Source organism: Saccoglossus kowalevskii, chromosome 18, assembly GCF_978046115.1.
Source record: "Saccoglossus kowalevskii chromosome 18, keSacKowa6.1, whole genome shotgun sequence".
Lineage (NCBI taxonomy): Eukaryota > Metazoa > Hemichordata > Enteropneusta > Harrimaniidae > Saccoglossus > Saccoglossus kowalevskii.
The window spans coordinates 14,554,579-14,567,588 of record NC_140658.1 but is presented as its reverse complement, the minus strand read 5'-3'; the positions used below and the strand labels follow the sequence as shown (position 1 = coordinate 14,567,588).

Genomic DNA, 13,010 nt, shown 5'->3' with positions numbered 1-13,010 from the left:
CACGCGTGCAAGTTTACGTTATACCCCAAAACGGTATGCGCGAACATGTGAAACGCCGTATCTTCGACTTCCGGGAAAGTGGTCTGTAAATATTTCAACTTCGATTATTTCTATTTTCATAGCTTTGATCAGGACAAAAACGTTACATGAAAATACATGAGTGCATTGCCAAAACAAGCTGATGAATGGATTTTTTTGCATTTAACTACTGTTATAAACAGTATCTTTGCCGATTATGTCGGATGCAAAGTCATATCTGTATCTGCTGCATTGGTCGACTGATAATTTGGTCTGGTCGCGAAAGGTTTCGCAATCGAAAACAAAATCCTGCAAATAAATATATAAACAAACAAACAACTAAAAAAAGATTTTAAAATCATGTACTGTTTCGATATCCGTGATAAATGTGGTTGTCGGGGATTTTCAAAACTGTACCTTCAGGTTCAGTAGGCTAGAGCCTTGAATACTCACATTCAAGATGTTTACTGCGCTGAGGGCGCTGCACTCTCTTTTACAATAATATTAACTCACCATTTTTCATCACATAATAGTCAAACGAATTATTGATGTGTGAAACAAGTGATTTTGAATTAATACAAATATGACATGAACGCCCATTTATCAATGCTGTATCGTTAATAATGAAAAACGACCCGCATATATAAACCATACTTTAGTCCTCGTATATTGTTGCCACGGATACTAATGTCCCTGACATAAATAGATCGTAACCGGACTAACCGAAACAACCAAAACGCGCATGCGTTCTTAACACTTGATCGTCATTCCACTACGCAAAAAGCAATATGATGTCGATATCACATGACATGAGTTCCTTCGGGCCATGCACAGCAGACGATCATGCGAGTATAATATAGTTTGGCGCCGAAATGAAACTTACCACAGAGGTTACCTGCTCTGCATTAGACGATACGTTATCCCTTTGAACGCCACAGAGTATCCCGCCAAAAAACAGTGTGCGCCACTTTTGAAGATTTTTATGCATTATTTCTATATTTTTGTTTTAATTTTGGACCAGATAGTTATATAATTCACAAGTCTAGATAACAAAAATTAAAAAGTTAGGGGAAAAAATAGGGATTATTTATTTTATGACTACTACTGTTTGGCGCTCAAATGGTTAAGGGACAGATATATTAATTTCTGACAAAAATGTAACGATGCAAAATATACAATGACAAACTATGCACATTTTCACTAGTAATCTTGGATTTTTCTTACTGACATTCGATTAGGCGTTTCTAGCACCACGCGAGACAACTTTTCATTTTTAATTCATAAGAAATAAGCTTGGTTTAGTGAAATGTTAGATTGTATACCCAAGTTGCTATGGCGACAATCGATCGTCAATTAAAACACTATCACTTTGCAATTGTCCTATACACGCACACCGATCCATCTTGCTTGTTCGATTTCATCGTCTCTGACATCGTGTACCATTGTAGGTAGTCACGTGGTGGAAATGTACTCTTTCACACACACAAATTAAATCATAAATGTCTGGCTTTAACGTGTACACTGATTGGATAGCGGGTCGGGTGTTTTAGTTGAGTAGCTAATAAGATTTAATTTATATGGTCATTATGTTTGTTTATGACTTCCCTTACTTAACCTGTCACAAATACATCAATATATTGCGCTAATTCCAAAGACGGCTTCAAATGCAGTGTTAAAATACTGTTTTGAAAATATGATCGTGCAAATCAAAATCAACATCGAACAAGCCTATAAATTGTTGACGTCATCGATGAGAATATGACGCGCGCCAGAAACCTGTTGATTCTTAGTTTGAAGAGGGAAGCATTGTGTAGATCTCACGACAACCTTAGCGAAAGTAGGCGCTGCGATGGCACAGCTAGAATAACTGTGATCAGCAATGTAGTCTAGCTCGTTTCATAAGTCCGAGGAACATGGTTAATTGCAATAAAGCAGGGGAATTGATTTCATTCGAAGTAAACGGCGGCGGGGGGTGGGGTGGCTCCATATAAATCATGAATCACATATAAAGATTGATATAACAGACTTGGAAAAAAACGGTACAAAAAGAATTAATTTTGAATAGCGAGATTACTGAAAAGGAAGTAGAAAGGGCAGTCAGTCAAATAAATCAGCGGGGGGGGGGGGTTAAACGGCATATGCCCAGAATCGGTCAGAACCAATCACCCACAAAATTATTAACTAATAAGTTGTTAATTCTTAGCACAGGTTCATTGTCTAATTTATGGAATACTAGTCTCATTACTCAGATATATAAGAAAAGTGATATTAATCTCAGTGACAAAGTGTAGGAAAAACCCTATGTATTATTATGAATAACAGATTAATACAATATTTAGACGGGAAAAAAATAATAAATATTAACCTGCCAGGTTTTTGCAAAAACTGTTGAACAACAGATCGAATTAAAACAATAAGTTTTATGTCTGCTTCATAGATTTTCGAAAAGATTTTGATTCTGTTTGGAGAGGTCTGTTTTATGAAATGTTAATAGCATGAGTTAATGGCAAACTGTATATGTTGTTTTTACTCAGTTTTTACATACAAGCATTTGAAATAGGGCTGCATAAAAACAAATTATAGTTCCCGAAAAACGAAGAACATTGTACCTGAAGCACTCCTCCAGAATATTCACGCATAAAAAATATATTCAGTCGTGCTGCAAATTAATTATTAATTGCGTCATTAACCGTTTTACTTCATTTTCGTTCATTCATGTGATCACGTGACTTGGTATTTGCATAATAAAAAATGCCATATTTCCAAAGTTTGAAACAAGATCTTTATTTTGGTATATAACATGTACATGTATGCGTAAAATATGTTTCGGTCTGTGTACTGAGGCCAAACAATTGAACCAGCGAACATGTGCTAACCCCTTAAACACATGGAATACCAGCCTTTAAAGTTGATATCCACATTGATTTTGAACTACTGGGGTTGACAGTACCATAGCACGCATAAATCCCCTGTTATTGATGGTATTTCACCAGAAACAATGAAAAATGCGCAATTACCATCTTATGCACGGTCTATTCAACAAACGCCTCACATCAGGTATATTTCCCCTTCAGTAGATCGGCGGGTTTATTTGCACAATTATACACAAAAAAGAGACGTTGGAGGATGTCAACAATTAATTATAGTAGAATTGTCCTAATATCATGTATTGTTAAAATTTTCAGTCACATTCTGTATCGAAGACTAAATTAGTGGGTCGAAATATATAATCCGCTAGTTTCTCAAAAAAACATTTTAACTACTTATAATACATACTATAGGCACTTATTTCGAGATATCCACGTATCAAGGGTGGAGTGTGTTTGTTGACTTTCAAAAAGCTTTTGACCGAATTAACCATAACTTATTGTTTTACAAGCTTAAAAGTGTATATCAAGGATAAACTATTTCGAGGTCTGTATTCCATGTCTGCCTGTGTTCGATCTCCCGCGGGAATAACTGAATTTTTCCCGGCAATGTAAAATGGGAATACAAAAAGGAAACGTTCTATCCCCGTTACTTGTCATCAATCACCTTTGTGACTGTATTCAACATAAAAAGTCAGGTCTCTGTATATATAAGTTGTTTTATTTATTCTTCGCCGACGATCTAGCTCTAGTCAGTAGTCGCCAATCGGACTCTAATGCTTGTTTAAAAGAAAACTTAAATTCAACTTGTCGATTTTTTCGTAAATCTTCGTAATTTCGGAAAAGCAGTAGAGCTGGCAGTTCAAAAAATAGAGCCATACATAAAATAGAGCCCATTTATCTCGGAATAGTTTTCTGTAGTTGGGATAAATTGGCACAGTCAGTGGTGATATAAAAGCTATGCCACGTTTCGATGAATTAAACGCGTGCTTGGTTATTAATTATATTCGATTGTTTTGCCAGTCCTAATGTAAGGTAGTGAGATTTATTGATTCCACAGTGAGGACGAAATTGAATCCTCGCTCAATTCTCAAATAATTCTCTGCAGTTCTCGCTTCACGTGGCACCTGGGCGCTATACATTACGTTTGCGTAGACTCGTTCACATCGTTAAAGATTGGCTGCACTTCTTAACCATGCCTACTTAACCGTCGTGCTCACGCTTGAAACGGACAACGAACGGGTAACCTGGACAAGGCATGTGCAGTTACTGTTTTTATATGGTATGGTGGATGCATGGCTGAACCGAGGTGTAGATAATGCTCAATATTTCTTTTTACTGTTTAAGCAAAGCAAATTAAACCAATCACCAATGCTCACAACATGTAGTCAATTCAAATTTATATTTGCATATGGAATGTACCTCACAGTAGTTGACAATATGTTCATGTAAATTTAGATTATCGGCACATAATTTGAGAATAAAAACTGACAACAAAATAATGGCCGAACCGTTATAATTTGCATATTCAGTACCAATAACCAAATTGAAGATGAATTTCATTTCATGTCTGGTATGTCCATTTTATAAAAAAGTTAAGATGTCAGTATTTACTCGAGTTTTTTTTCTGATCTACCAAGAAGAGACAAATTGGTATCCTCTATGAGCTCAAACAGTGCATCTCTACTTTCCGTCTAGTTACAAAAGTGTGTTCTATGCAACATGAAAACGTAGTACAGCAATTAAGCTATAGTCTTTCTATATTTTTGTTTTCATTCAGTGATTAAAAACCAAAGATATTCAATTTAAGAAAATGTGCAATTTGCCTTATTCCATTCATCGTTTTCATTAATAATCTAAGTAATTAATTAGATAGAAAGAAACCATTTGATCCAATTACTTTGAATGGTTACACTTTTACTTCACGGATATGCAAATGACTTAGTATTAATGTCATAATAAAATCGACTGGCTTACAGAAATAAATCAACATTCTTCAGAAGTATTGTAACAAGGTGAATATGGAGATTAATTTATCTTAAACTAAAGTCATGATTTTCCGCAAAAGATCACTAAGGTTATCGGAGAAATGGATATAGGACAACAAAATCAGGTCTGTACTTAGCTACACTATATATGCATCCTGGTGACATCATCTACGAATTTCCAAGGAGCTAGACAGACTTTCGCTGGAAAAGCAGCAAATGCTATATTTGTACTCAACAAAACCCCTCCATACAACACAAATGTTAAAATCTATACCAAGTTGTGTGAGTCAAACATCAAACTAATTCTATTATAGAATATAGATATATGGGGATCTGAAATTATTGATTTTACACGATGGGACAAAAAGCTTCATTGAAGATTACACCTGTCACTCGGCAAAAGAAAATTTTGACTGAATAGATATAATGCAAGTGATGCTGCTTAAAGAAAAGAGATAGCAATTTTGCATTATTAATTGATATTTCGAATATTTTGCTCAAATATTTACAGAAAACAATTTAACTAAAAAGCACAAAACAAACAATAAAATCACCAAATGATCATAAGTGACTGTCGTTAGTGAATGATATCATAAAAATAATAATTTAAAATCAGAACTTTCACAAACAAACCTTTAAATACTGTAAACCCAAAATTGAAGAAAACTATACTAATCACAACTTAGAAAGGATGTTAAGAAATTTGGCACATTTAAAAAAGACTATGGACCATACTTATCTATTACTAATATAAAACATAATATTGGTATGGCCAAACTTAGAACCCGCAACCATGATTTGCATATTGAAAAGAAAGATATATATATATCCCGAAACACTAATCATGAGGAGAATTTGTAAACAGTGTGACAGTGATCTTTTGAAAGACGAAATATATTTTCTGAACATTACATTTAAGACCTACTTTCCCAGATTATTAAAAACACTGACAATGTTTATACGTGACGCAGACTAATGACATGAATACATTAACCAATGCTCCACACTCTATATGCATAGCAATTTCACAAACGATATTAGTAAACTTTCTTTTCTTTTTATTTTTCATATCATATTTAGGGTTAGGTCCACGTTTGTTTGGACTCAAAAATGTAATCAATTTGAGGCATTTGTTTCTAATGAGTGCTTTAACCGATCAACTTGATGCTTTGCCTGCATCATTTTCTGAAGAAAAAAAGATTAAATAATGTTGATCAGTCACAGTGATTGGTCGCAGCTGTGTCTCGTTAATGCTTTGACCGATCAACTTGCTATTTTACATATAGCATAGTACGACAAAATCTGAGAAAAAATAACATATATATCTGTGGCTACATATGAGACATTTTCCACAGTATTCTACTACTAATTATATTATATGTTCCCACGTTTCCCGCGCGTTTCTTATCTGACTGCTATGTTGTGCGTGGGAAACGGACACGTGGATTGTTGTATCATAGTGACCTTTGAGACACAGCGTGACGTTGCATTTCTTGTTTGAAAATAATTGGCATGATGTAAAATAAATGGATCGCTCCAGAGCCCTGACACGTATTCAGACGAGCCTTTTGTAATAACCTCAATTAAATATTCATAACCCTGATGCGCGTGTCAAAACACGTCACCGACTAAAATGTGCGAGCGTGTTTCACTCAGGGTTGGGTCATTTGAATTAATGGGAGTTTGTTGCAGTTATTCAATGAACGCACAGGGCAGTTACACCAATTATTGGTTTGTCCCTTGGATGGGGTTGTAGATATTTTGCTTGGGGGGGGGGGGGTCTGCACCGAAAACAATATAAGTAAAAGAACATAAAAAAATCACTGAAGATTTCATCATGCTGAACAAATTGGGTCGGCACAACACTAAGTGAAGGAATGAAATAATGTGCAAAACCAGTACAGTGAAGGGCATAAAGCCAGGGGTGTTAATAACGTTTTATAAATGTTTATAAACAAAAAATGACAGGTAAAATTCAAATTTACCAATGCAGAAACAATATGGTGACATCGTCGCGAGGTTTAATTAATATTAATGAATCAATTCAGCATCATCTAACCAATAAGCCTTCCATTTTGAATGAGTTAGCAGGCGCGTACGCAGTTGCTGTCATGATGTCATCCGAAGGCTTGTGAATTATGGCCATGGATTATGTGATGCTCTCGAGGTATTCATTATAAAATATTTGAATTTGAATGAAAGTTGATTCTTATAAATATAAATTGTTATAAATATAAAGATATTTTATATAGTTTAGGTACAGTTTTCCGCCTTTCAATGTAACTCAATTTACTTACATTACCTGACAATATTCGGAGAGTGTTTATATAGAATGAATTGCGTAGTATCGTGTGGTAACCCGACTGCGTCGGTATTTATTGCTATTACATTATATCAACTTCATTTTAAAGCGGGAGGGTCGTCACAAGAATGTTTGAATATATGCACACATTTCCAGCCAATACATTCGACTAGAACTTATTTGCTCGTCAAATTTAAAACGGGAGGGTCATCACCTGCGCACGCGCGGGAATTGAGTCCCAAGTGACGATAACAACACACGTCAAAAACGCAAAGGCTCATGAGTATACGCTTGTTTGTAAACAATGACACGCTATGGCCATCTGACGCATGCGCAGGTGACGACTCCCCCGCTTTCAATGTAATCATGTAGCATGCAAATACCTTTAAAGCACCAAATAACAAGTTCAAGTTTGATACAACATCTGAAATGTTCTACTTACAATCTCAATTAAATGAAATGGGTCCTGGAACTAGCATACGTCAAATCGAGCGATGGCACAAATTCGCACCCGCGTTCGGCGTAAATCATACAACGTTTTGAGGATCGTAATTACTACTAAGTTCACGGACCAGCCACTGCAGACAAAGTCATTTTCCTGGCGTCGTTTACGTAAATTATTTTTCTAATGTATCTCTTTTGAATATAAAACGTCAGAATATTTGTTATATGTCTGTAGCGCAAAATAATATTTTGAGCGTTTCAGTTAATAACACAATTCACCCATGGGAATGTACATGTGTTATTCATACCAGGGACCTACTTTTAAACACAAATAACGTGATATACCATTTTACCACGACTTGCATAATTAAACCCACACCTTCGGTCAACCATTTTTGCAAAATAAAATCTAACTTCGAGACAGAAACTAAACCGAGGTGTTGCTTATTACATTTCCGGAAGTCTTATTCCATCAGTGACGGAACATATCCCAAGTTTTATCAAAAGGGCATTAGTAAACTCTTATTCATATTTGTTAAGTCTTCTTCATTATACACCATTTTATATCCCAACGTCGAAAAAATATGCTCCCCGCATATTTCCTGAATTCGTAGTACCTCTTTCATCGTGACGTCAGCCCGCCACCTCTCTCCGTGATTGCTCCACCATTCCTCGGAATTGATTCTCAACATTGTCGCATCATTTAACGGTAACCCGGCGAATTTGAATAATTCGGGAACAAAGGTCAAAGGTCGATCCACTAAATCCTCGTACCTAAGACAAAAGTACTGTTTTCTGAGCCAATCAGGACCGGTGTTTTCTGTCACGTGGTTGTGTTCCAGCCAATCGCAATAGTCTTTGACGACGCGTTCGAGTTTCGGTTCAAACGTGACCCCAGAGCTAGTCCTCATACCCTGCATGTGTCGACGTGACGGCATCATTCCCCTCGGGTCCCTCACCACGTGAACAACACGGACTTCGTTTTCCCGTAGCACTGACTCGGCGAGAATCAAGCTATTGAGACGAACTGTCTTTACCGCGATGTGACTTTTTGATTCGCACACTTTAATCAAATCATTTTCTTTAATCGGAAGTTTCATTCCGCGCAAAGCTCGGTTGTTCTCTCGCATAAACCGGTGCCGTTTTAGACTTTTCAAATAAAAATCCTTTCCACTGAAATTGCAGTGGTAGGTGTCGTTTAAAAAACTCATCAAATCCGGCCGTAGCTTTTCTAAATCTTTAAAGTTGTCCCCATAAAGATCCATCTTTTTGTGCTCAACCAGCATATGACCAGGCTCGTACAAGAAGAAAAAATCTGGGTAGTCGTTAAAAAGTCCACCGGTGACAGACGACCCTGTTCGCATCCGTGCGTGGACGAGGACCCGTACCTGTTTCTTGGGATTCCCGCTACTGCCATCATCTAGCTGTTTCAACATATCAAACAAATTACCCGACGTCGTATTCCACGTGCAATTCAAAGATGCAGAAGCAGTGTCTCCGGTCTGGCGCAAATTATTTGCGAATGAGGCGTGTTCCGGCACCAGTTTATCAACGAGATTATAGGAGTGAGAAGATAGTAAGAAGAACAGAGCCAAGAAGATGATGGCCGAAGTGAAAACTAATCGATAATGGAACTTCATATTGTCCGTCGTGTCCAACCATTACATGCACTTTCGCGCACGGTGGGTCGGACGACAACCTTGTAAATCGGTGACGTAGGTATTTACACCCACGCGACTTACTTCACGGGTTGCGTTATCTTTGGATAATTTTTATCCCTCATCGATGAAGGGTGATGTCGATCAACAAATCTCGTTACCAGTTGGCCCAGTTTACAGCCATGTTCACTGGTGACCGTGCTACAGCATAGCCAACATATTCGTCACAATAACAGCCGTATTTGACTACAGTCAATTAAGTAGTTTCCTTATCGCGGAGATTCTCGGCGTGACGTCACCTCGCATTACGACTGATATCGCAAACACAAAGCAGCCTTTAGATGTCAACGTCTGTTTTCTTTTCAGTTCACACGCAATCAGGTTTTCCGGTGTATTCTCTATTTGGATCACGTATGCGTAGTTCGCCAATTACACACCTTTGAATACAGATAACATCGCACTTCAACCGTCAGTACAGCACAGCCTGGGCGGGAACTGCAATCAAACACAAACGACAACATATCATAATTGTATTTGACAATCATTAATGTAGTACTTGACCTGATTTGATCTAGATATGACAAGTGTAGGAATCGTTTGCTCTGGTCGATCACGTGATCGCATGGCCTGAATAATTTGGTCGACCAGCATAGAATTCATCAAATTAAAGCGGGGGAGTCGTCACCTGCGCATGCGTCAGATGGTCATAGCTTGTTATTGTTTACAAACAAGCGTCTACCTATGAGCATTTGCGTTCTAAGTGTATGTTGTTATCATCGCCTGGGACTCAATTCCCGCGCGGGCATAGGTGAAGTCCCTCCCGCTTTTAGAAATCTGTGTAGCTCTCATCCTGCAGACTCTATGTCTGGTATCCTCGTACCAAATTACATCGGAGCAAGTCAAAACGGTCACCAACATTTGCGTTTTTAGCGTGTGTTGTTATCGTCACTTGGGACTCAATTCCCGCGTGTGCTCAGGTGACGACCCTCCAGCTTTAAATTTGACGAGCAAATAAGTTCTAGTCGAATGTATAGGCTGGAAATGTGTGCATATATTCCAACATTCTTATTAAGCTTATTCGTAGGCAGTCATGTTTGTTTACGACGAATCACAGCGTGTTTGGCTGATGAATTGTACACAGTAGCACGTCGTAATTGGAAAGCCCAGGACGTACCAATAATAATAATAATAATTTATATACAAATTAGTCACGTCGTGACGTCCACGAGAATGCAGCTTACGGTAACGGGCATGATCATGTCGTGCTGCGAAGAGTGTTTACGTAACTGAACAAGTATACTAACTTTTGTATTAAACTGCTCTGCTAGACACCAATTAGAGGAGACACAACTTTTTTCCGCCAAAATATATCTATTCACTATTTAACACACAAATATTGTGAATTGGCAATGCAAATTAATCAAAAATATCCCGTGATTACAACGCTCGGAGGTAATAGTAACAACGAAAACGCACGTGTCGTCTGTATAGACAAAAACTGACGTGGTGGTGTGGTGGGGGGGGGGGGGCTGTTCCAGAAGGTGCGGTAATTTACGATCCTGATATCACTGTCGTTAAAGTATTCTCTTTTAAAACAAAACATTGATTTATCATGATGTAGTACCTAATGAAATTACCCCCAGACTCTAAATCAAGTTTATATTACTATGTAACATTTGGCTCATATATTAAAGCGGGGGAGTCGTCACCTACGCATGCGTCAGTTGGCCATAGCGTGTCATTGTTTACAAACAAGCGTCTACCCATGAGCATTTGCGTTCTAAGTGTATGTTGCTTGTTATCATCGCCTGGGACTCAATTCCCGCGCGGGCATAGGTGAAGTCCCTCCCGCTTTTAGAAATATGTGTAGCTCTCATGCTGCAGACTCTATGTCCGGTATCCTCGTACAATGACTTAAGAATACCAAATGACATCGGAGCAAGTCAAAACGATCACCAACATTTGAGCGCGTGAATATCATTGGGAATTGAACGTTTAGTATGAATTGTTTCGGCTTCCCATTGTTTGCTAGTGCATTTGAAAAGTGTTTCGGCGAGCATGGCAGTGGGTTCGCTATGATTCGCGCATACTTACACCATCGCGTATGCCCCATAATACTAGTAGTCTCAATACTGCAATAAAGCAACATGAATGATTCCAGAGTGCAACTTGGGTGTGGTATTCGGTTCAATTGCGCCACCGAATATTGAATATACGAATATAACACTACTCACGATATAGGTGGAACAACATGGCGAATGTGGTGAAGTACTCGGACAAACACGTCATTTGAATCACGCAAACGACATATTCACTTCTGTATATGCAGTATATGAGTACATATTCAGGGGCGGATCTAGGATTCTGGAATAGGGGGGGCGATAAGTTGGCCTAAGGCCAAGTTCGCGAGCGCCGATGGCGCGAAGCTCTGTCACTGATTGTTAAAAATAGGGGGGGGGGGGCATTCGGCCCCCATCTAAATTTGCCAATGATATTTCCATGAATGAATTAAGAAATGAAATTATTTCCGGTGTATGTGTACTACTTTGAGAAAATAAAGTCAATATTATTTTGTCTTCTCGTTGTCTCTCTCCCTCTCTCTTTTTTTTTATAAATGTTCATATATTTCAATGGAAGTTGAATCCAACCAGCCAATCAACGAACGCGTTGAGCAATGAAGTAACACCTATAAAACAGATATTGCGTGAGCTAAGCCAATCAATAACAGATTTGAAGTTCCTATGTTATTTCGTCGCCCAATGGAAATATCAAGTTTTAGTTTGAATTGAAATTTATAAATATTTATATAAAAAAGAAAAAGAAAAGAACGGGATTGTGGTCTGGAATGTATCAAAGGCTATTTTTATAAATAGTACCGGGCATCATCATGAGTGTAACTAAGAATAGTTGCGATCGGTGAACAATTATTAGCACACAGACTAAAATGCTGATCAGATAGCACAGCATAGATATCCAGAAGGTCAGGTCTGTAAGCACCACATGCAGAATTAGACGTAGAAATCCTTCGAGTATAAATAATAAGCACATCAGATATGTATATTTGCTTCGGCATTCACACCGAGGCTGAACCACAATGAGTGTCGTGACTCGAATAAGAAAAGGGGACGGAATGTTTATTTTCCACGAGTCAGAACATAACTTTATTGCTGGAACGACTCTTTACAGCCTACCTAGAAAGTCGTCGTATGCATTCTAAAGCGAAATTACACGAAATCAAACAAATGCCAAGCAGGTGTCCCATGCTCTCAATACATTCTAAATAAAAGACACACTCCACGAGATTCGCAAGGTCAGCAAATTATCAAGGTCAGCAAATTATCAAGATATAGTGTTTCTGTCGAACACACATTTTCCGTCACAGAAGTGGCCCACAATTCCGCATTCTATACACCGTCAATAATGCTGTCTTAAATGGAACCGGAAATGATCTCCAACGGCGAACATTGAATCGCGAATCGCGCATCCTCGACGTCCCGGGGATTCGGCGTTTAGTTGCATAATAGTACACATTCTACGCTTAAATTAGTTGTCAAAGAAAATATAGTGTACAAACTATATACATGTATTATATAAAAAAAATGGAAATGACTGTCGTTCTCCCCTCGTATAATTTTATGATCGTAGCTAATATTACAGAGACAGTTCACCATTCTCTCCCATTATAGAGTTATAACTGTTACCATGGTTATATGAGGTATATTGTCGTAGTTTT

General features: G+C 37.9%; 1 protein-coding gene across 1 annotated transcript; it reads right to left on the bottom strand.

Annotated features, from left to right (window-relative positions):
• Positions 1–7,218: 7,218 nt before the first annotated feature.
• Positions 7,219–9,575, bottom strand: LOC102805028 (carbohydrate sulfotransferase 1-like). Its single transcript, XM_006812491.2, has one exon. It carries the CDS (start codon positions 9,257–9,259, stop codon positions 8,120–8,122), a length of 1,140 nt encoding a protein of 379 aa, XP_006812554.1. The 5' UTR covers positions 9,260–9,575; the 3' UTR covers positions 7,219–8,119.
• Positions 9,576–13,010: the final 3,435 nt, after the last annotated feature.

Bases quoted from the DNA above. Each gene is read 5' to 3' on its own strand.
- LOC102805028 (XM_006812491.2), bottom strand. From the start codon at position 9,259: ATGAAGTTCCATTATCGATTAGTTTTCACTTCGGCCATCATCTTCTTG.